The 21,124-nt window shown below is 31.8% G+C and overlaps 1 protein-coding gene and 1 long non-coding RNA gene across 10 annotated transcripts in view; one reads left to right on the plus strand and one right to left on the minus strand.

Moving 5' to 3' along the window:
• The window catches only part of LOC141378793 (uncharacterized), a 359,890-nt gene that overhangs the window by 264,881 nt on the left and 73,885 nt on the right, over positions 1-21,124 (plus strand). The window lies entirely within an intron of this gene.
• arhgef17 (Rho guanine nucleotide exchange factor (GEF) 17) overlaps positions 1-21,124 on the minus strand; it is a 163,164-nt gene that overhangs the window by 28,520 nt on the left and 113,520 nt on the right. For all 9 annotated transcript variants that reach the window (XR_012394155.1, XR_012394158.1, XR_012394160.1 and 6 more), the window contains 7 exons: positions 17,558-17,635; positions 11,293-11,475; positions 5,644-5,760; positions 3,003-3,095; positions 1,675-1,851; positions 256-306; positions 64-173 (listed from right to left, as the gene is read on the minus strand). Coding sequence is in view for 3 of the 9 variants with exons in the window: in XM_073930159.1 (XP_073786260.1) it covers positions 64-173; positions 256-306; positions 1,675-1,851; positions 3,003-3,095; positions 5,644-5,760; positions 11,293-11,475; positions 17,558-17,635 (809 nt within the window). In the remaining 6 variants the exon portion in view is untranslated. The remainder of the gene's footprint in view (positions 1-63; positions 174-255; positions 307-1,674; positions 1,852-3,002; positions 3,096-5,643; positions 5,761-11,292; positions 11,476-17,557; positions 17,636-21,124) is intronic.

Raw genomic sequence — 21,124 nt, forward strand, 5'->3', positions numbered from 1 at the left:
TGTATACAGAACTCTTGGACCACAGAAGAATTAAAGCACAAAACAGAGAGAAGAATCACTCACAAACTCATGGAGCTCCTGCGCAGAGAGCCAGATTTCCTCTTGAGTGTGGTGCAGATCAGCAGATCGCTGAACAGAAACAGAGAGCGGTCCTTCTTCCCGCCCACCGTTTTCTGCACAAAGGGGTAGAAAGATCACAATGAGTTTATATTTTAAAATGACATGATTTCTATTTATTTATCTTGATTTATTTACCGCTTCCACCACCATCTCTTGTCTCAGGAACTTTCTCTGTGGGTTTAGGATCTGATAAAGAAAAAAAAAAAAAAACATTATGAGGACAAAGTAGCCGTCACACTAGTTAAATGTACATATTTAGTCACACACAAAATTGTATACAAAAAAGGTGAGCTGGTAACTTGTTCAGTAATCAAATTGTGGATCAAGCATGTTTATTTAAATGTCAAACTTTGTCTGTCTGTCTATCATCTATCCGTCTATCCATCCATCCATTCATCCATCCATTCATCCATCCATCCATCCATCCATCCATCCATCCATCTGTCTAATCGATCAATAGATCAATCTATCTATCTGTCTATCTGTCTGTCTGTCGGTCGGTCGGTCGGTCTGTCTGTCTATCTATCTATCTATCGATCTATCTATCGATCTGTCGGTCTGTCTGTCCATCCGTCCGTCTGTCTATTTATCTATCTATCCATCCATCCATCATGAAATACGACTACTACTAATAATCCTTCTGATTATAAATATTCTAATATTATTAAAATATAAAATAATTTACACTAATAATTTATCCTGAATAATAAAAATATTAAACTGAATTTAAAAGAATAATAACCGAAATTTTAAATAATAAAAGAAATTACATAAAAAACACTTCGTTGACAATAAATTAAGTAGTGTGGGTCCTGATATCTAGAAATACATTTTTTTATATGAAAAAATATCTATTTTCATATTTTTTTATTAAACTATAAAACATTTAAAACACTGAATAAAATAAATATTAAAAGAAATTTCAAATAATAATAAGAAAATGCATAAAAATCTGAAACCAAACACTAAAATGACTAAAGCTTGAAATAAATAGTGCACATAATGCTGTGTCTGTGTGTGTGTATGGCCTGATGAACTATACGTGTGCGTATAGTTGAAGTCTCCTAAATTATTAGCCCTCTGTATATATTTTTATCCCCAATTTCGGTTTAACAGAGAGATTTTTTCAACACATTTCTAAACAATAGTTTAAATAACTTATTTCTAATAACTGATTTATTTTATCTTTGCCATGATGACAGTAAATAATATTTGACTAGATATTTTTCAAGACACTTCTATACAGCTTAAAGTGACATTTAAAGGCTTAACTAGGTTAATTAGGCATGTTGGGGTAATTAGGCATTGCATAACGATGGTTTGATCTGTAGACGATTAAAAACAAAATATTGATTATGGAGGCTAATAATATTGACCTTATAAATCCAAAATAAAATAAATAAGACTTTTAACAGAAGAAAAAAATATTAAAGGAAATAATGTGAAAAATACCATGCTGTTAAACATCATTTGGGAAATCAGGAGAGTGAATAACTGACTTCAGTTGTATGTGTGGCCTAATGAACCCTCTGTGTGAGTTTGTGTGTGTCCTACATGTTCTACACCCTCGATGTGCGCCTCGATCTCCTGCATGACGCGTGTTTCTCTCTCCAGCTCCTCTGCACTGCGTCTGCCCTTGTTGATCCGCTCCGCCAAACGCTTGATGTTCTTCTGAGCATCCAACAGAAACAGGTAATCTGGATGATCCTCAGGAGTGTGTTTCAGCAGATCCTGACAAACACAAACACAACATCAGGTGGACATCTGGCAAAATTTGTTAAATCCGTATATAAAGACCAAAAACTACCACTAAATATGATGTTTAAAAATGTTAAGCAAATAATAAAATACAACATGATTATTACAACAAATTTATTATTATTATTATTATTTTTATTATTATACATTTATTATATATATATACATATGTATATATATATATATATATATATATATATATATATATATATATATATATATATATATATATATAATTATTATTATTATTATTATTACACATTCATAATTATTATTATTTTACATTTAGTTTTATACATTTATTATTATTAATATTATTATTATCATTATTATTATAAGCATACATTTATTATTATTATACATTTATTATTATTATTATTATTATCATTATTATCATTATTATTATCATTATTATTATTAATAAACATTTATTATTATTATTATTATTATTATTATCATACATTTATTATTGTTATTATTATTAGTATTATTATTATTATCATTATTATTATTATGAGCATACATTTATTATTATTATTATTATACATTTATTATTATTACTAATATTATTGTTATACATTTAGTATTATAATTATTATTATCATACATTTATTATTATTAATATTATTATTATTATACATTTACTATTATACATTTATTATTATTATTATTATTATTATTAATAAACATTTATTATTATTATCATACATTTATTATTATTATTATTATTATTATTATTATTATCATTATTATTATTATTATTATTATTATTATTATTATTATTATCATTATTATTATTATGAGCATACATTTATTGTTATTATTATTATTATACATTTATTATAATTACTATTATCATTATTATTATTACTAATAATATTGTTATACATTTAGTATTATAATTATTATTATCATACATTTATTATTATTATTATTATTATACATTTATTATTATATCTTACTGTATTATTTATTGTTTATTTTATTAATTATTTATAATAATAATGATCATAATAATAATAATAATTCGCCAGCTCAATGTCTTTATTTGAATTTATTATTCTGCCTTGCTTCAAAATCAAGACATGAAGATACAAAAGTTTAAGAAATAATGTGAGAGTCACCTTGACCAGCAGCTCGTATCGAGGGATTCTCTGAACCGGCTTTATCATCAGGTCACCCAGAGCTTGTTTCTCTCTGTTCTCACGCATGCTTTGCTGAAGAGGAAAGACAAACAATTACAGACAATTAACAAAACACAACAGTTCATAACAGCCCTGTACTGGAGAGCTCAGATCAGTTTGAGTTTTCACCACTAGAGGGCAGAAATCAGCGCATTCATTTCTCAAACCTTTTATGATTCAGCACAAACATTAAAAGCAGATAAATGAGAAGTTGCTACTGTGAAAAAAATATTTTGTTTATTGAAATAAAAATAAAATAAAATAAATTATCTGAAAAACTTAATAAAATAACAAAAAATTACAATCACTGGTTTGGCAGCTAAACAAAAACAAAAAAAAACCTGGACCTTTTTAAATACTGGGTTTAAATACGGGCGAGCCAGTGGTGCAGTAGGTAGTGCTGTCGTCTCACAGCAAGAAGGTCGCTGGGTCAAACCTCGGCTCAGTTGGCGTTTCTGTGTGGAGTTTGCATGTTCTCCCTGCCTTCGCGTGGGTTTTCTCCAGGTGCTCTGGTTTCCCCCACAGTCCAAACACATGCGGTACAGGTGAATTGGGTAGGCTAAATTGTCCATAGTGTATGAGCGTGTGTGTGTGTGTGTGTGGATGTTTCCCAGAGATGGGTTGCGGCAGGAAGGGCATCCGCTGCGTAAAAACTTGCTGGATAAGTTGGCGGTTCATTCCGCTGTGGCGACCCTGGATTAATAAAGGGACTAAGCCGAGAAGAAAATGAATGAATGAATGATTTTAAATACTGCACTTTAGTGACATTTTAAGCACTATTTTTTGCAGGATCAGAATGTCAGATGGTCATCATAACCACACTTTTTGATGTACCAAAAACATTTCCTAATTATTTAAAAGAAAAATAAAATACTTATTAAAAACACTATTTTTCAAATACAAATTTATTACATCGTATATCATTAGAAAAAAAAAGAAAAATCTGCTCAAATTTTAAATTAAAAACTAGCCTATTGTCATTTATAAGATAAACACACTGGTCAGCACATTCAACTCTCCTCAATCATGCCAAAGCAACAGAAGAACACAGGCTTCCGCTTGGTCTTAAAGCAGGGGTGTCAAACTCAGTTCCAAAAGGGCCGAAGCCCTGCACAGTTTAGTTCCAACCCTGCTCCAACACACTTACCTGTAGGTTTTAAACAAGCCTGAAGGACTCAATTAGTTTGATCAGGTGTGTTTAATTAGGGTTGGAACTAAACTGTGCAGAGCTGCGGCCCTTTTGGAACTGAGATTGACACCTGTGTGTTAAAGGCTTCTTTGATGGGTTATTTTCACAATTTATTATCAAAATAGAACATAATGAGCTTGTGTACGGGACAAATTTGGGACCTTTATCACTGAGAGGTGGGTCTTTCGAAGAATAAAGCAACAAATAAAGCAATTAAACAACCTTTTTTTTTTCTAATTAATGCAATTTCAAAACCCAAATAAATAAAAGTATTTCATATGGTGCAGAAATAAAAGAAAATACACTGATTTAATGGAAAATGTACAAAACTAAAGTTAGTCATTTTACTTTGGGAGCTAAATAAAAAAACATTAAAGAAAAGCAATTAAAAAAAACTATTAAAATATTAAAATAACTTTTAAAAATGACACAAATACATAACTAAAACCATATTATATTTAAGAAAATAAATACGATAAAAACAGCAAATAACTAAAATAATTTTAAGTACTGGAATTACTAATACAAATATATATATATATAAAGCAAACAGTTTTTTAAATATTAAATTATACTTAACAACTAATTAACACTAAAAGACTAAAATAAATCAAAAGTAAAACTAATTATAATATTAGCATTAATATGAAAAATTAAACCAAAACTAATAAAAATTAAAAAACACAACAAACAACAAATGATACAATAAAATCTGATATATAGTGAAACACTAAAATAATTGAGTAAAGCTAATAAGACTTCAAATAAAACAGCCAGCTGGCTTAAATAAGGAAGCTTTTTTTTACTATTCACCATTTTGTACCTTTAAAATACAAAACTTATTAAGAGTACAACTAATAAAGAAATTATATAAATAAAAAACATCAAAATACAAGATGATGAAGGCTATTTATAAAAATAAAAGCGTTTTACAAAATATGAATACATACTAATATTAACTATACCTCTAAAATAACACAGTTACACCTCATATGTCTCGCCATCTCCAACTAAAGACGAAAAATTCCAACATAAAGATAGAAGATGAACCTCTTCAGCATTATTTATTTGCAAGACAAAATCCATTACACTCTCAGAAATAAAGGTACGTGATCTGTCACTCGGGTGGTACCTTTTCAAAAGTACAAATTAACTGGTATATAATAGTACCTAAAAAGTATAAAAGTGTTCCTCTTAATTTTTTTAGGTAGTAATATATACTTTTGAGATACCAAAATGGACCATTTAAGTACAAATGTGTACCTTTTGAAAAGGTACCACCCCAGTGACAGCTCATGTTCCTTTATTTCTGAGAGTGTAAGTTTGGCAATGTGATGTTTTAATCCGGCTCTCCATGGTTTCTGTTTTAGGCAGAAAAAAACTGTACTGTACCTCCAGAAACTTGAGGAAAGCAGGTTTGGCCTCCTTGGCGATTCTCACAGCGTCTTTGGCGTTCATGAAATTGTCGATGTATGCAGAATAAATATTAGCCAGAGTCTCTTTGGAAAACTGAGGAAAAAAAGAGGAGATAACATCAGTCAAGAGTATTCAACTTAGCCTAAAGATCACGGATAGAAATTGAGGTAATGCTGTTTTGTATTCGCATATTAGTTCATTTTTAAAACTTGTGACTTGCACATTGAAAGTCTGAAACAGCATAAAGTAGGACTTCTAAACAACATTAACACTGTTTAATTTAATTAACTAAACAATGCTGTATTTTAAAAGTCATCTAATACGATTTCCCTATTTAGAAATGCTTTTCTGAAATTATAGGCTATAATTGAGAAAGTTTGAATGTTGGAATATAAAACCAACATACCTCAGTCGAATAGAAATGTTTGAGGTAGAATATTGTCCTCAGAGAGTTTTGAAATATGTTATATTAGGGATAAAGTACATCCAGGAGGTTGTTATTGCAGAATAAAGCCTGACAGCATTGTTGTATCAGACTGAAGGACTTTATTCTGAGAAAACAACCATCCTGGATATACTTTATCCAGCTTATTACATGGCTACTTGCAACAAAACCTAAACATTACACACAAAACATAGTTCTGAGCCGTAATAGTTCATTAATGCTATAATTAAAGCAAAGCAAGCTAACAGAAACGCAAACAGTTGATGGAGTATTGCGTTGCACAATGCTAACCTGCGCATTACTCAGTCACAAGATGGCGCCAAACGGACAAAAACGCAAAGCTGACAGAAACGAAAATGGCTGAATAAAGCATAAACTAAGTATTATTCATTCACAAGACGGCGCCAAACAGTCAGAAACAAGTCCAAAACTGTCAAAAAATGCAGCGTGACACTGACAGACAAGCAGACGCATATGAATGTGGATGCACTTTTAACGGCATTCTCTGACGGTTGCAGTGACTTGAAGTTCCCGGATAAGCCTGTATTAACTGGGAATCATTTTATGATTGACCAATCAGAAGCGGGTATTCCAGACCACCATGTAATAAAATACCATTAAAAATGCTTCTCAGCGTCAACAAAGAGCTTAGAATGACCAAGAGGCGACACTCAATAGAACGTTCCATTGCAGCAGCAGCGCCCAGCAACAGCCCTGGATTAGGCCATTTTGGAGTGAAAGTGATCGCCCCTAGATTGGATCTCATTACTGTCGCGATGGCTAGCAGCTGCTTTGTTATTTATTTATTCATTTAAAAAGCGTATTAAAGCTGAGATACAACCTAAATGACAACAATACAACATTTATTATCACAATCATCAGCACTTTTAATAGTTTGTTTTACAGACTTATAATATGCTGTTGTTCTATTGGAGTTTTCATTCCAAAATGGCCGCCCCTCCCTCTAGTGGCTGTTTCTGAAATTACACTAGGGTGTCGCCTCTTGGTCATTCTAAGCTCTTTGGCTTTATACAGTATGTGGATGATGGAGCTGATAGAAATAAATAAATAAATAAATAAATAAATAAATAAATAAATAAATAAATGAATAAATGAATGAATGAATGAATAAAATTAAATTAAAAATAATACTTAAAAAATAATGAAACTATCTGAACTTAATCTGAAACCCTCAAAGTAACTAGATCATATGAAATAAAAAACAATGAACATGTATTCTAATAATTAGTACTTATCCTATAAATAAATTTAACAAAGCTGTAATCTAAAACTACTAAAACTATGAATAAATAAAATAATAAACATAAAAGTGATAGTAATTAAACTACTAAAACTAAATATAATAAAAAGCTAGTTGAAATTAGTTGAAAAAGCTTTTTATTGGTCATAATACAAAATAAAACAGGCAAAAAGCTGAAATAAAACGCTGAAGTACTCAAAAGTCAAAATATAAATAAGATAAACTTGGCAACTAACTGAAGCAAACACAAGCACTACAATTACCAAAACTATGAATACAACACAACAAAACAAAAATTACTGAAATTATAAATGAAATAAAGTAAACTAAGTTACAGTTACAGTATTAAAAACAGTAAAACAATAAGAAGTAAATACACACACAACTTACTAGACTACAAAATAGCAATAATAATAATCAAATAAGCTCAAGTAATAAATTACTGATACTAAAATAAAATAAAACAGGCAACTAGCTGAAGTCATTTGGAGTACTACAATTACTAAAAATAGAAAAAGACAAATCAAGTAACTAACTGAAATATCCTAGAAAAAAGGTCAAGATCAAAAACGCCAAGACTTTATACAAAAAGAAAAAGAAACTAAAGATTTTATACATCCACGTGGTGCACAGGTTTCCTCAAGTCTAGCTCTAAGTTGTTCTTAACATTAAACTGCACATGAATGTAATATAACCAACCAAATTAAATAATTTAATATTTTAACTTATGAAACAAGGTGAATGACCCATGGTTTTCATGTTTTACTCCAGCATGTGACTTTCTGTTATTTAATAAAAGAGGATAATGCTGCTTTCTTGCAGAAGTTATAGCAGGACTTTTTAAGGGACAGTTCACCCAAAATATGATCTTTTACTTGCTGATTACTCTCCCTCAAGTGTTTTTAAACATTTATTCTGTTAAACGCAAAAGAAGACATTTTGAAGAATGCTGACAACCTGTAACCATTGACTTCCATAGTCAATGGTTAAAGGTTTCCAACATTATTTAAAATGTCTTCTTTTGTGTTCAACAGAAGAAAGAAACTCATAAAGGTTTGTGATAAGCAAAGAGTGAATGAATGTTTTTTTGTTTGTTTGTTTTTGTTTTTGTGTTGCTCCTGTTATGTCTCAAAGCTTAAAATTGAAAAACATATTGAAGTCCCCATTGAGAGAAATCACTTCCCGACATCATAACATAACCATAATCATTACAAAACTAAACTACACCCAACTGAGCCTTTCAGTTCATATCAGAGTGTTCAAAACAGCAGCAAAGCAGATCCTCATTAACCCCTTAAAGGTGCATTTCACCAGAAAAAAATAACATTTCCTGTTTATTTACTCAAGGTCATCCAAGATGTAAGTGACTATTTTTTCAGTACAACATTAAAGGAGATTTTGAGCAGAATATAATGGCAGTGAAGCGAAATGATCAGTCCATTTAAGAAATTGAACATTATTTACAACATTATTACAGTAGCTTTAATCCACTGCCTGCTCAAACAGTTCTCGGAGCAAGTGCAAATGCAGTCCGGTCTCAGTTTCATTCTAATTACACTGATTTGATGAGGACCTAGTGTGTGTGTGTACTGGTTTTAGCAACCTTCTTAGGGCCTAATTAAATATCTCTTTTATAGTGAAATATTATGACAACTCTAGTGAAGATATTTTACTGGTCCTCATTAGTTATAAAGACTTAAAAATACACTGTAAAAAATACTGACTTTCTTTCATTCATTCATTCATTCATTCATTTATTCTGTCATTTTCTTTTCGGCTAAGTCCCTTTATTAATCTGGGGTGGAATGAGCCACCAACTTATCCAGCATGTTTTTACACAGCGGATGCCCTTCCAGCCTCAACCCATCTCTGGGAAATATCCACACACACATTCACACACATACACTAAAGACAATTTAGCCTACCCAATTCACCTGTACCGCATGTCTTTGGACTGTGGGAGAAACCGGAGCACCCGGAGGAAACCCATGCGAACGCAGGGAGAACATGCACACTCCACACAGAAACGCCACTGCGTCACCCCATATATATATATATATATATATATATATATATATATATATATATATATATATATATATATATATATAATAAAGTACTTTTATTTTTTGAGCACAGCATCAAAAATTAAGTTACTGCATCTTAGCATGTACTTCTCGAGGTATAGTCAAGAGGAAATAACGCCTCTTCCTCAGTCACCTTTCCATCAAGCAAGTTTCCCCAGAGGTGGCAGTAAGGCACCAAAAACTTTGTTGACGACCACCGTAAAACAGGAAGAAGAAATCGTCATTCCCGCTATCATATGGATTTACTTTCATCGGCTAGACACCGGCCTCACAGCTCAGTGAATGTCAGTGCCGTTTAAAAAAAATAATAATAAAAAATAACGCTTTTATTCTAGCCAAACTAAAACAAATAACATTTTCTCTGGAAGAAAAAAAAATGATAGGTAATACTGTATTCCTTCCTCTGTTAAACATCATTTGGCAGATATGTGAAAAATAATAAAAAATCCACAGGAGGTCTAATAATTCTGACTTCAACTGTATACAAGTATGTGTGTGTGTGTGTGTGTGTGTGTGTGTGCGTGTAAGACAGAGCGGCTCCAGCATCACGTCAGCACAGACCCAAACAATGTAAGATCAGAGGGTTGAGACACTGCGGCTCCACATCAGCTAATAACCAAAACCTCCACATCAACCCAAACAAACACCTGCTGTCCATCAAATCACTGTCCAGAGACATTCACACACTACTATCAGCTGGAAACACACTAATCTCAACCCTGAGCTCAAAACTGAGTTACGTACAGAACAAGCTATTGTGTTTTGAAGGGGGCTAGGCAGGTCAGGTACTAGAGAGCATTTGATTGGTTGGAAGATTTGATGAGAAACTGAAGTATGAGGTGACGTCGAAAAAATCATTGATCCATTAAGTGACAAAATGCAAACATTAAGGTTAAAAGAGCCGCTATTATGGGTTTTTTGAAAATGACCTTCCATGTAGTGTGAAAGATCGAAGTGAAGTGAAAGATCCAGCTTAGGCTTAAATCTTAAAGTGGACAGTGTTTAAAACTGTTGATTCATCTATAAAAGAGTCGACTCAAAGTGGGGTGGGGGGTGGTTAGGGTGGCGAGGTGTCTGAATAACACCGTTGAGAACTGGGTACTGTTTACTGTGTTTTTAGTAACGACTATGAAGTGTGTTTTGGGCGGCCACTGCGATCGGATCCAATAACAATGTTGGCGACCCAGGGGGTTTCACAAAACATACCAAAAATGCTATGTAATATAGAATGTATTATAAAAAAAATAGTACTTAAACAGTATATTAATATTTTGCAATTATGCTATTATAATAATATGTATTACAACTAGTTATTATTCTTATTATAAATGTAATAAAATAAATTACATATAAAGTAACATAAAATGCAATAAAAACAATTACAAACAAAATAAAAAATATATATAAAATAAAAAATCTATTTGGTTCTGTCTTGATTGTTCTCAAAAAGGCATGACAACTAATATTTTTATGTTGCAATCCAGCGCTTATTTATTTATTTGTTTAATATATTCCTGTTTTATTTGTATTTTTTATTGTGTGTTTTTATTTGGTATGTTTGTATGTCTTTATTACATTTACAATAAAAATATTAATTTGCAATATGCAATTTTTTAAGTTTTGCAATGTCTAACTAAATATTTTTAGAAAAAAAAATAAGTCAGCAAGAATATTTTTAGTGTGAAATTGGTGTTTAGCAAGAACATGACGTGATATTTATATGCACTGTGACTTTAAACCTTAAACATATATGACTTTGTTTCACCATCAGCTCTGATTTCTCCAATGCAGCATGAATGTAAACAGTACAGAAACAGGAATACGAGTCTCACCGACTGAATGAGCACGTGTCCGATGGTCTGCTTGTCGTGCCACTGGTGAACACAGTCCAGCACCTGCTCCAGAAACTGCTCATGGTGCTCCAGGATTTCTGGGATCTGGTAAAACATCTCGTCCACAAGTGACGGGTCACACAAAGGCGGGTTTTCTGGATGCTTCAGCGGCTTCATGTAGCCCTGCACCCAAAAACACAAAGACAGATCTAAAACAAACCTGCATTTATGCAATTTATTGCTGAAACCATAAATGCATCACTGAAATGTGCACATCTGACACATTTTTACATTCACACATTTTCTTAGGCTGAGAACTGAATGCACTAAAAATAAAGATGAATATGCATTAATACATATCAATCAATATGCATGCAATAACAGTGAATATGCATGAGTAAATGAGAGAATGCGTGTGTGCGCATGTAGTTAGGGACAGACTGTAATTAAAGGAAATGCCTGACTCTTCCTCTGGGATGTAAACTGTGTCGCATCAAATGCTAACAAACATTCTGCTCCGACTTTACTGACACAAAACATGGATTTCTGAACAATAATTTTCCTAACAATCAATAAATGACATCAAATGTCCATTACAAATGATTTACCTTCATATAAAATCAAATAAAATTGAATATTAGTATATATAAGAACAGTTATTAATATTAATAATATATTTACTGACAAAACAACAATACTTCCTAAAAAGTAAAATAGTATCAGATTTAGGGCATCAATATCGCAATGTGTGCATCCTAGGATATGCAATGTTGAGTTTATATGTCGGGATTATATTTGAGCAAGAGCCAGAATTTTGACAACATGATATTTGTGGAGTTTAACCACAGAGTGAAAGTTTATCATCCGCATATGTTTATAAGGCTGTGACTGTGCATTCAGGAACACAAAACTGTGCCATTTGTAACTGTAAGCCATGTATATTTCACTTTTGATCTTTGCTATACTGTATTTATCTATGCTTTAAACTGATTATTATATTTTATGTATGATGCACACCCAGAATATTCCCAAATCAGTGTAAATAAATGCTTTTTTAAATAGAGCTAGATCCCAGGGCTCTAGAGTGCAACCTAATTTCTTAATATTGAAAAAATGATCTGAGGTCACACCGGTGTGACCAGCCATTCAAGCGCAAAATAAAGTCTCTGTGACTGTGGTTATATGGATTGTGCTGATGCACCTAAGAAAAAAAGTGCACCAGTGCAAAAACCAGTTAGGCACGCCATTGCAACCAGTGTCAAAAGTTAGTTTAGAGCCCTGTTTCTGGTGATATTGAATTCATCTCGCAATACATATTGCAGAAACACAAAATATCCCAATGTCATATTTTCCCAATATCGCTGAGCCCTAATCAGAATGTTATTTATCAATAAATAACATCAGATGACAGAAAATATTGCATATTCGTAGGTATAAGAACATAAATTAATATTAATAAGTCTTTACTGACGCCAAACAAAAGTTTCTTCACAACAAAAAAGCATCAACATGCTATTTATTTATCTGTAAATGACCCAGATGCCACTTACAAAATATTTATCTTCTATAAAATCACATGAAATTGCATATTAGTAGGTATAAGAAAACTTATTATAAATTAGTTCTTCCACAAAATATGAACTTATAAACAACAAAGTATCAAAATCTTATTTATGTATTAATAAATTGCATGAAATGTCAATTGTAACTCATTTTAATTTGATAAAATCACATAAAAACTGCAAATTACAATGTATAAGAACATTTATTAGTATTAATAAATCTTTACTGAGACAAAACAACACCTGCTTAACAACAACAATGAAGGAAAATGTTATTTATTAATCAATAAATTGCATTAAAATGTCAATTACAACTCATTTACCTTCTATAAATGGCCTATTAGTATGGTTTAAAACTTTTAGTAATATTAATAGCTCTTTACTGACAAAACAAAAACTAAAAAAGAATCAAAATGCTATTTATTTATCAGTAAATAACACCAGATGCCACTTACAGATTTAACTTCTTTTAGAGTACGACCTAATTTCTCAATGGTGAAAAAAATCTGATGTCACACCGGTGTGACCAGCCATTCAAGTGCAACAAAAAAGTCTCTTTGACTGTGGTTATATGGATTGTGCTGAAGCTGTTAAAAAAAAAATGGGTGCACCAGTGTAAAAACCAGTTAAGCACACCAGTTAAACCAGTTTAAAATTTAGTTTAGAGCCCTGTATCTGATTAAATTGTATTTATATCGCAATACATATTGCAGAAAAATATTGCATAGTCATATTTTTCCAATATCGCTTAGCTCTAATCAGAATGTTACTTATTAATAAATAATACCAGATGTCAATGATAATTAATTTAACTTCTATAAAATTAAGTATTAGTAGGTTTAAGAACATCTATTAATCTTAATAATCTAAATCTTAACAAATGATTTCACGTCTACTGTATAAAATCAGATAAAATTGCATATTAGTCGGTATAAGAACATTTATTATTCTTAATAAATCTTTACTGAGGCCAAACAAAAGTTTCTTCACAACAAAAAAGTATCAAAATGCTATTTATTTATCTATAAATGACACCAGATCCCACTTACAAATCATTCGACCTCTATAAAATTACATAAGATTGCACATTAGTACGTATAAGAACATTTATTAATATTAATAATATTTTAAATGTAATTTTTTTTCTAATTCTAAACATGTTAAAATGATTTCAATAATAAACATTTGAATACTTTTAAATGCAATTTTTTTTCTGACTTTTATTTTTGAAAACCATAAAAAAAAATGTCATATAAAAATAGACGTTTTATTATTAATGTAAATATGGCCAATTTACATCTAAAGTCGACTTATATTACAAAAAATAACAAATGCAACATCAATTAAAGTAAAATATTGTGATCTTACCATGGTACAATGATGCATAATAAACTATATAAATACACACCAACAACTAAAACACAAAACCAATTATCATAAAACCAAATAATCATATTCATATATCATGTTATTCTCATGATACTGCGCTGATATTGGTTTAAAAAAGCCTGTTAATATTGCAGTACAAGTCCAAAATCAACACACAAAATCAACTGTGTCTGTCTCAGGTCACAGGCTGGTTCATTTTATGCTGTTTTGACTAGAGCACATCTGGCCAATGATCTTCATACGTGCTTGAAAACATGATGAACACTCTCGTCTTTCATCCATCCTTCATGTAGATCTCCAACACCTTCTTCAGATCTGCACATCCACACCTTCACGCTGATATACCCATAAACCCCTGCTCTCACGCCATTTACCAGTGCTGATGTAAAACACTGCCTTTAAGACCAGACACTCCAGACAAAACATTTTTCACCTGTTAATTTACAGATTTTGGGCTTTTTTTTTTTTTTTGGTACTTTTCATTCTAATGGAAATTAAAATAATAATAATTTTCTTTAATATTTTCTCTAATAATAATCTTTCTGACAAATGAAGTCATATAAGAAAATTCTTCAAAATGAATATGAAATGAATGAATAAATACATTAAATAAATTAAATAATTTAATACATTACATAAATTAAATAAATAATTAATTCATTCATTCATTTTCTTTTCGGCTTAGTCCCTTTATTAATCAAGAGTCACCACAGTGGAATGAACCGCCAACTTATCCAGCACACGTTTTACGCAGCGGATGCCCATACACACCCATTCACACTCATACACTACGGACAATTTAGCATACCTAATTCACCTGTACCGCACCTGGTGGAAACCCACGTGAACGCAGGGGGGAACATGCAAACTCCACACAGAAATGCCAACTGACCAGGTCGAGGCTCGAACCAGCGACCTTCTTTCTGTGAGGCGACAGCACTACCTACTGCGTTCACTGCGCCATATTTAAACATAATACTTGAAGTCGTGCAACAAAAAAATGCTAAATAAATAAACGCAAATGGAAATGAAATAATAATAACTTTCTTTATTTCTCTTTCTGACAGTATATGAAGTCATATAAGAAGATTCCTCGAAATGAATAGGAAATATGAAATAAATAAATAAATACATTAAATAAATTAATTAAATAAATACATTAAACAAATAAAATAAATTAATTAAATAAATTAATTAAATAAATGTATTAAAATAATAAATTAAAGTAATTAAATAAATTAATTAAATTAATGAAAATAAATAAATAAATAAAAATAATTTATTTAATAATTGATTAATTAATTAAAAAATAAACAAACAAACATGAATTTTGAACATGAAGTTGTCAAAATATTTAGGCTTTTGTTTTTAGAAATGTGTGCAAATTATTGCATATTTAACTAAACAATGCCTCATTTGCATATTTAAAACATAAGACTTTAAATCGTACTACAAAGTATACTAAATAAAGAAATGCAAATATAAATGAAAATAATAATAATTTTCTTTATTTCTGTCTTTCTGACAAATAAAGTCATATAAGAAGATTCTTCAAAATGAATATGAAATAAAAAATATGGAATTAATAAATACATTAAATAAATACAATGAATTAATTAAATACATGAATAAAATAAATAAATTTAATACATTTAATAAATTAAATAAACAAAAATACATAAATAAATAAAATTAATAAGTTAAATAAAATAAAAATATATATAATTTAATTAATAATTAATTAATTAGTTCATTAAAAAATAAACAAACAAACAAACATGAATTTTAAACAAAAAGTTGTCAAAATAGTGAGGCTTTTTGTCCTAGAATTGTATGCAAATTACTACATATTTAACTAAACAATGCTTCATTAGCATATTTAAACATAAGACTTTAAACCGTACTACAAAATTTACTAAATAAATAAATGCAAATGAAAATAAAAAAATATTTTTTCTAAATATATTTCTGTCTTTCTGACAAATAAAAGAAGATTCCTCAAAATGAATATGAAATATAAAATGGATAAATAAATACATTATATAAATAAGTTAAATTATTTAAATAATATGAATGAATTAATTAAACTAATTAATTTAACAAATAATTTAAATTAATAAACTAAATAAATAATATAATTAATAAATTACTTAAAAATAAACAAACAAACATGAATTTTGAACATGAAGTAGTCAAAATATTCAGGCTTTTGTCTTAGAAATGTATGCAAATTAGTGCATATTAAACTAAACAATGCTTCATTTGCATATTTAATTTTTTTTTAAATCAAACTACAATTTTTTTTTTTTTTTACAATTCTTTATGTAATCCATCAAGTGGGGAAGTATGATGATAATTTTTCGTTTTTACACTATATATAAATATATATGTTTTTATTCAGAAGCACTCAGTATTGTTGTGGTTTTGGAGCAGCGCTGGTCACCCGCTCACCTTGTTGCCATGGCAGCCATGGGCACAGGCGGTTATGAGTCAGGAGAGACTGGAAAAGATGATTTGTTTCTCTGTTTGGCTTATTAAACGCAGTTTGAGGCTTCCGCTGTCACGCTTACAGTAACATCATGCTTCTGTCATTCAGTTCTCCTATTGTGCAAATCATCTGCGGGTGTTTTCATCAAACACAAATTGCCTATATTGTTTTTTATGATTAATGTTCTTGAAGCACTTGGAGATTTGCAGTGATATCAAAATGATAAAAGCTTCAGTCGAAGATGTTCTCAGAGCTGAAATCAGTCATTATATAAGGTCAGTCATTTATTTGCACAGCTACAGCTGAAGTCAGAATTTTATTTATTTATTTTTTTTATATTTCCTAAATGATGTTTAACAGAGCAAGGAAATTTTCACAGTATGTCTGATAATATTTTTTCTTCTTCCTTAAATCTTATTTGTTTTATTTCGGCAAGAATAAAAGCAGTTTTTGATTTTTTTAAAGCCATTTTTAGGTCAGAATTATTAGCCCCTTTAAGCTATATTTTTTCGATAGTCTACAGAACAAACCATCATTATACAACAACTTGCCTAATTACCCTAGCCTGCCTAGTTAACCTAATTAACCTAGTTAAACCTTTAAATGTCACTTTAAGCTGAATAGAAGTGTCTTGAAAAATATCTAGTCAAACATTATTTACTGTCATCATGGCAAAGGTAAAATAAATCAGTTATTAGAGATGAGTTACTAAATTATAATGATTAGAAATGTGTTGAAGAAATTTTCTCTCCTTTACAATAATTCGGGGGGGGGGGGGGGGGCTAATAATTCTGACTTCAACTGTATATAAATATGCCTTTCATACCTGAATGAGTGTGCGCAGAGACTCCACGTAAGACTGTTCAGCGTCCAGCAGATTCATCATCACATGTCTTCTCATATCCTGTAGAAAGACAATAAATGATCGATTAAACTTGCTGCAAAACATCATCTATGATAAATATACGAAACATACAATCCTGATGATGCAATAAACACAAAACTTCAGAATTATTAAATCAATGGAAGATAAGAAATGAATGATTTAGGCAGAATAGTGATGTCCAGAGGACTTTCTGCTATCATAAGGTCAACTTTCACATTTACCTAATCCATTGTACCTTTGTTTTCATTGGTCAAATAGTGAAAAAGTCTTACTTGAGCACTGCTAATCACACTACAATATAATAAAACATACCCAGAACACTTTTAGACCCTATTAGAATTTACCTGGCAACTATTAAAGAGCCCCTATTATGGGTTTTTGAAAATGACTTTCAAAAACACAGCTCTAAGTGAAGTGAAACATCCAGGCTTAAATCTGAAAGTGCACCATGTATAAAACTATCGATTCATCTGTAAAAGTCGACTCTGTGGATGAAACTTTTGCTGCGTCGGTGTGACGTAGATATGGAACTCAAGCCCTGCCCATTTGTTGTGCGTGCAAAAAATTGAACTCCCGGCCCCGCCCACAAACACTGAAGAAAGAAAAAGAGGAAGACAAACACTGTAGCAGATCCTGGTTGAATCATGTCGTGATGACGCTGTGCTCTGAAGTGTGAAGGAAAGCTAGTGTTATTTCCCTACCCATGGCTTAATTTGTGTCAGAACACGTCGGATCTGGATCCTCTGAAATCTGATCCGGCACCTCATTTTACCGATCCCTCTCTTCAACCGCCCTCCTTTCCCGTCCGCAGTTCACTTTCACTTTCTTCCGCGATCATCTTAACTTTCCTCCGCGACAACCCCCCGCTCTCCACTTTCGCACGCGACACCTCTCCATCCTCGGGTAACATGCTAGATCCGTTACCCCGATCTGTTCCAGGACCTCGCAATTTACAAATTAGGCACTGTCCCTTCCCAAAGATGAAACTTTGAAGAGTCAGTGGTTGAAGTTTATTTTTGCAAAAATACCTAAGCATTATAGCCCCAGCCTTGTGCTGTGCTCCTGTCATTTTTCTGACAAGTGCTTTAGCAATTTACATGCTTCCATCGGGGGATTCATCAGCTGTTTGTTAAAGGAAAGATCAGAAAAGACTATTGATGTATGAGACTTTGACAGAGCTTGACAAGAACTTTACAGTACACAGTTCATGGATCAGTTTCTTCCTCCATTTCACAGTGTAAGTACGTGCAATTAAAATGGTCACCTCCTTGTTTTGTCTAGCTTGAAAATTATGTATTTAATTATGTTTTGTTACATGTAACCGCTTGTATTCTCATTTCGTGTCTAATGCCACGTTGAAAATGCGATGCGTGCTACTTTGTTTACGTATTTAGTTCAGCTTTTTCCACTGTGTGGATTATTACTGAACGTGTGTTATAGTTAAGAATAGAGCAATATGCTGGTGTTTAACTGCACTGCTTTATTGCACTCCTGCATTGGGCTCACATGCCCCCTGCACTCTGACTACTTCAACAATGTTGATAAGTCGTGGTGGGCATTTTACTCTGTCTCGTGCTAAACGCTGTCGACCACTTGCAACAGGCTATCAACAGACCAATCCCCGCATATTAGCTTCGCGCTAAAGAGGGGTTTGGGAACTAATGAATCACTAAACGATTCATATGGGAGTTGTTAGGATAATTAGGTAAAAATAAATGCTGTTGGAGACCCTTCAAACCAAAATATGACACTTTTTTATGGAAAATAGGGGCTCTTTAAGGCACTTTGGTTTCTATAGTAATGCATACATACATAGAATAGTGAGGCTCCAATCAACCGTTTCCTGGTTACTATTTTAATAAAACACCCTAGCAATCACCAAATAATCACCCAGAGTAAATTAGCAACCATTGAAACACCCTAGCATAGTGGTTCTCAAATTGTTTTCATCAAGTACCACCTCTGAAAAAAATTGTCTCTCCAAGTACCACTAAAATGAGCAGTATTGAAATACAGTAGCGTAGTAGGCCCAGTAAAGCAGATACAACTCTGCACAGTTAAAAAAAACATGGCAGACTACCTCAGAAATATAGGCTATATGTCATGTATGGCATATTATATACATCATTTTTGATCAATTTTGAAATATATGTAGCATGTACATGACATATTTCATTCCTCTGCGTACCACTAGAAGGAAGCCCGCGTACCACTAGTGGTACTCGTACCAAAGTTTGAGAACCACTGCCCTAGCAGCTACACAGAGGACCCAAAAAAACCATTGAAACACCCTAGCAACACCTCAGAATACCCAACAACCACATTTCAATGTAAATAAAACACAAACAGAACACTTTAGAAACTACTTAAAATGTCCCAGGCAACAATTCACAAAACTAGAATCTTGTTTCAGATATTTACTGAATATAAAAATACATTTAATCATTTCACAGCAGTCAAGATCAGCTGTATGGCATTTCCATTGCTAGTAAAACACACAACATTATCATCATCATCATCATCACACACATTTTATAATGAATCTCTTTTAATGTCTTTTAGAGTTTGCTGTTTAATAATTTATTAGAAAAGCACTAGCAACCACTAACAAACCTCCTACTACACCCTTGCACCAAAAGCAACACACACACCCGCACAATTATAATGAGTCTCTAATCAAAATAAGAGTTTCCTGTTTACTAGTTTATGTCAGCCACTGAGCCAAATATGTGTGTGTTTCCGCCAGAGAGATGATAACCTTTTCTAACCGCTTCGATTCAGCCCTGACTGACCGCACAAACACATCTGAGCGAGACATTTGAAGAAAAGCGCTGATAATGGGCCAGATGTGGTGTGTGTCTTTCACGGTTAAATATGTTATATGCAGTATCCAGTGAAATGCCCAGCTCAAAGCCACACAGATGTGAATGTAATGGGAAACGGAAGTCACGTCCAGCGTTTGCCACCCAAAGTCACGTATACTGCACCATCTCATGGCTGAAGGACGTTCATGCAAACGTCACTTTTAAACGGCTTCGTGAGAACTGAGGCCTCGTCTGTTTACAGAAACACTTGCAGGGTTTCAGAAGAGTTTCTTTCTGAAGGAATATCAGTCTCATCCCACACTGAGGGCATTACAGAACAACACTGATGATGTAAAACTGTTTCAAATAAGTTCATAGAGTCATCTCGAAAGAATAAAAAACATGCAAGAGAGAACAAATAGAATTAAAATTGATCAAAATTGACAGTAAACTCATCTCTCAAAAGATTCTATTTCAAATAAATGCCTTTCTTTTGATCATAGGAATGCCTTAAACAGTGCACAAAAATAAACAGGTATAAAGCAGAGTAACATTTTATACACTAATATCAGTATATGCACTGCTAAAAGTTTGATATTGTGTTTACACAACAGTTTGACGGCATAATCGAGCATATAAAAAACAAAATCAAACACGGAGAGTCTAAGAATCCAGGAACTGTGAAAGGAACTACTTTCTTCTG

This window comes from Danio rerio, chromosome 18 (assembly GCF_049306965.1).
Source record: "Danio rerio strain Tuebingen ecotype United States chromosome 18, GRCz12tu, whole genome shotgun sequence".
In the NCBI taxonomy this organism is placed as follows: domain Eukaryota; kingdom Metazoa; phylum Chordata; class Actinopteri; order Cypriniformes; family Danionidae; genus Danio; species Danio rerio.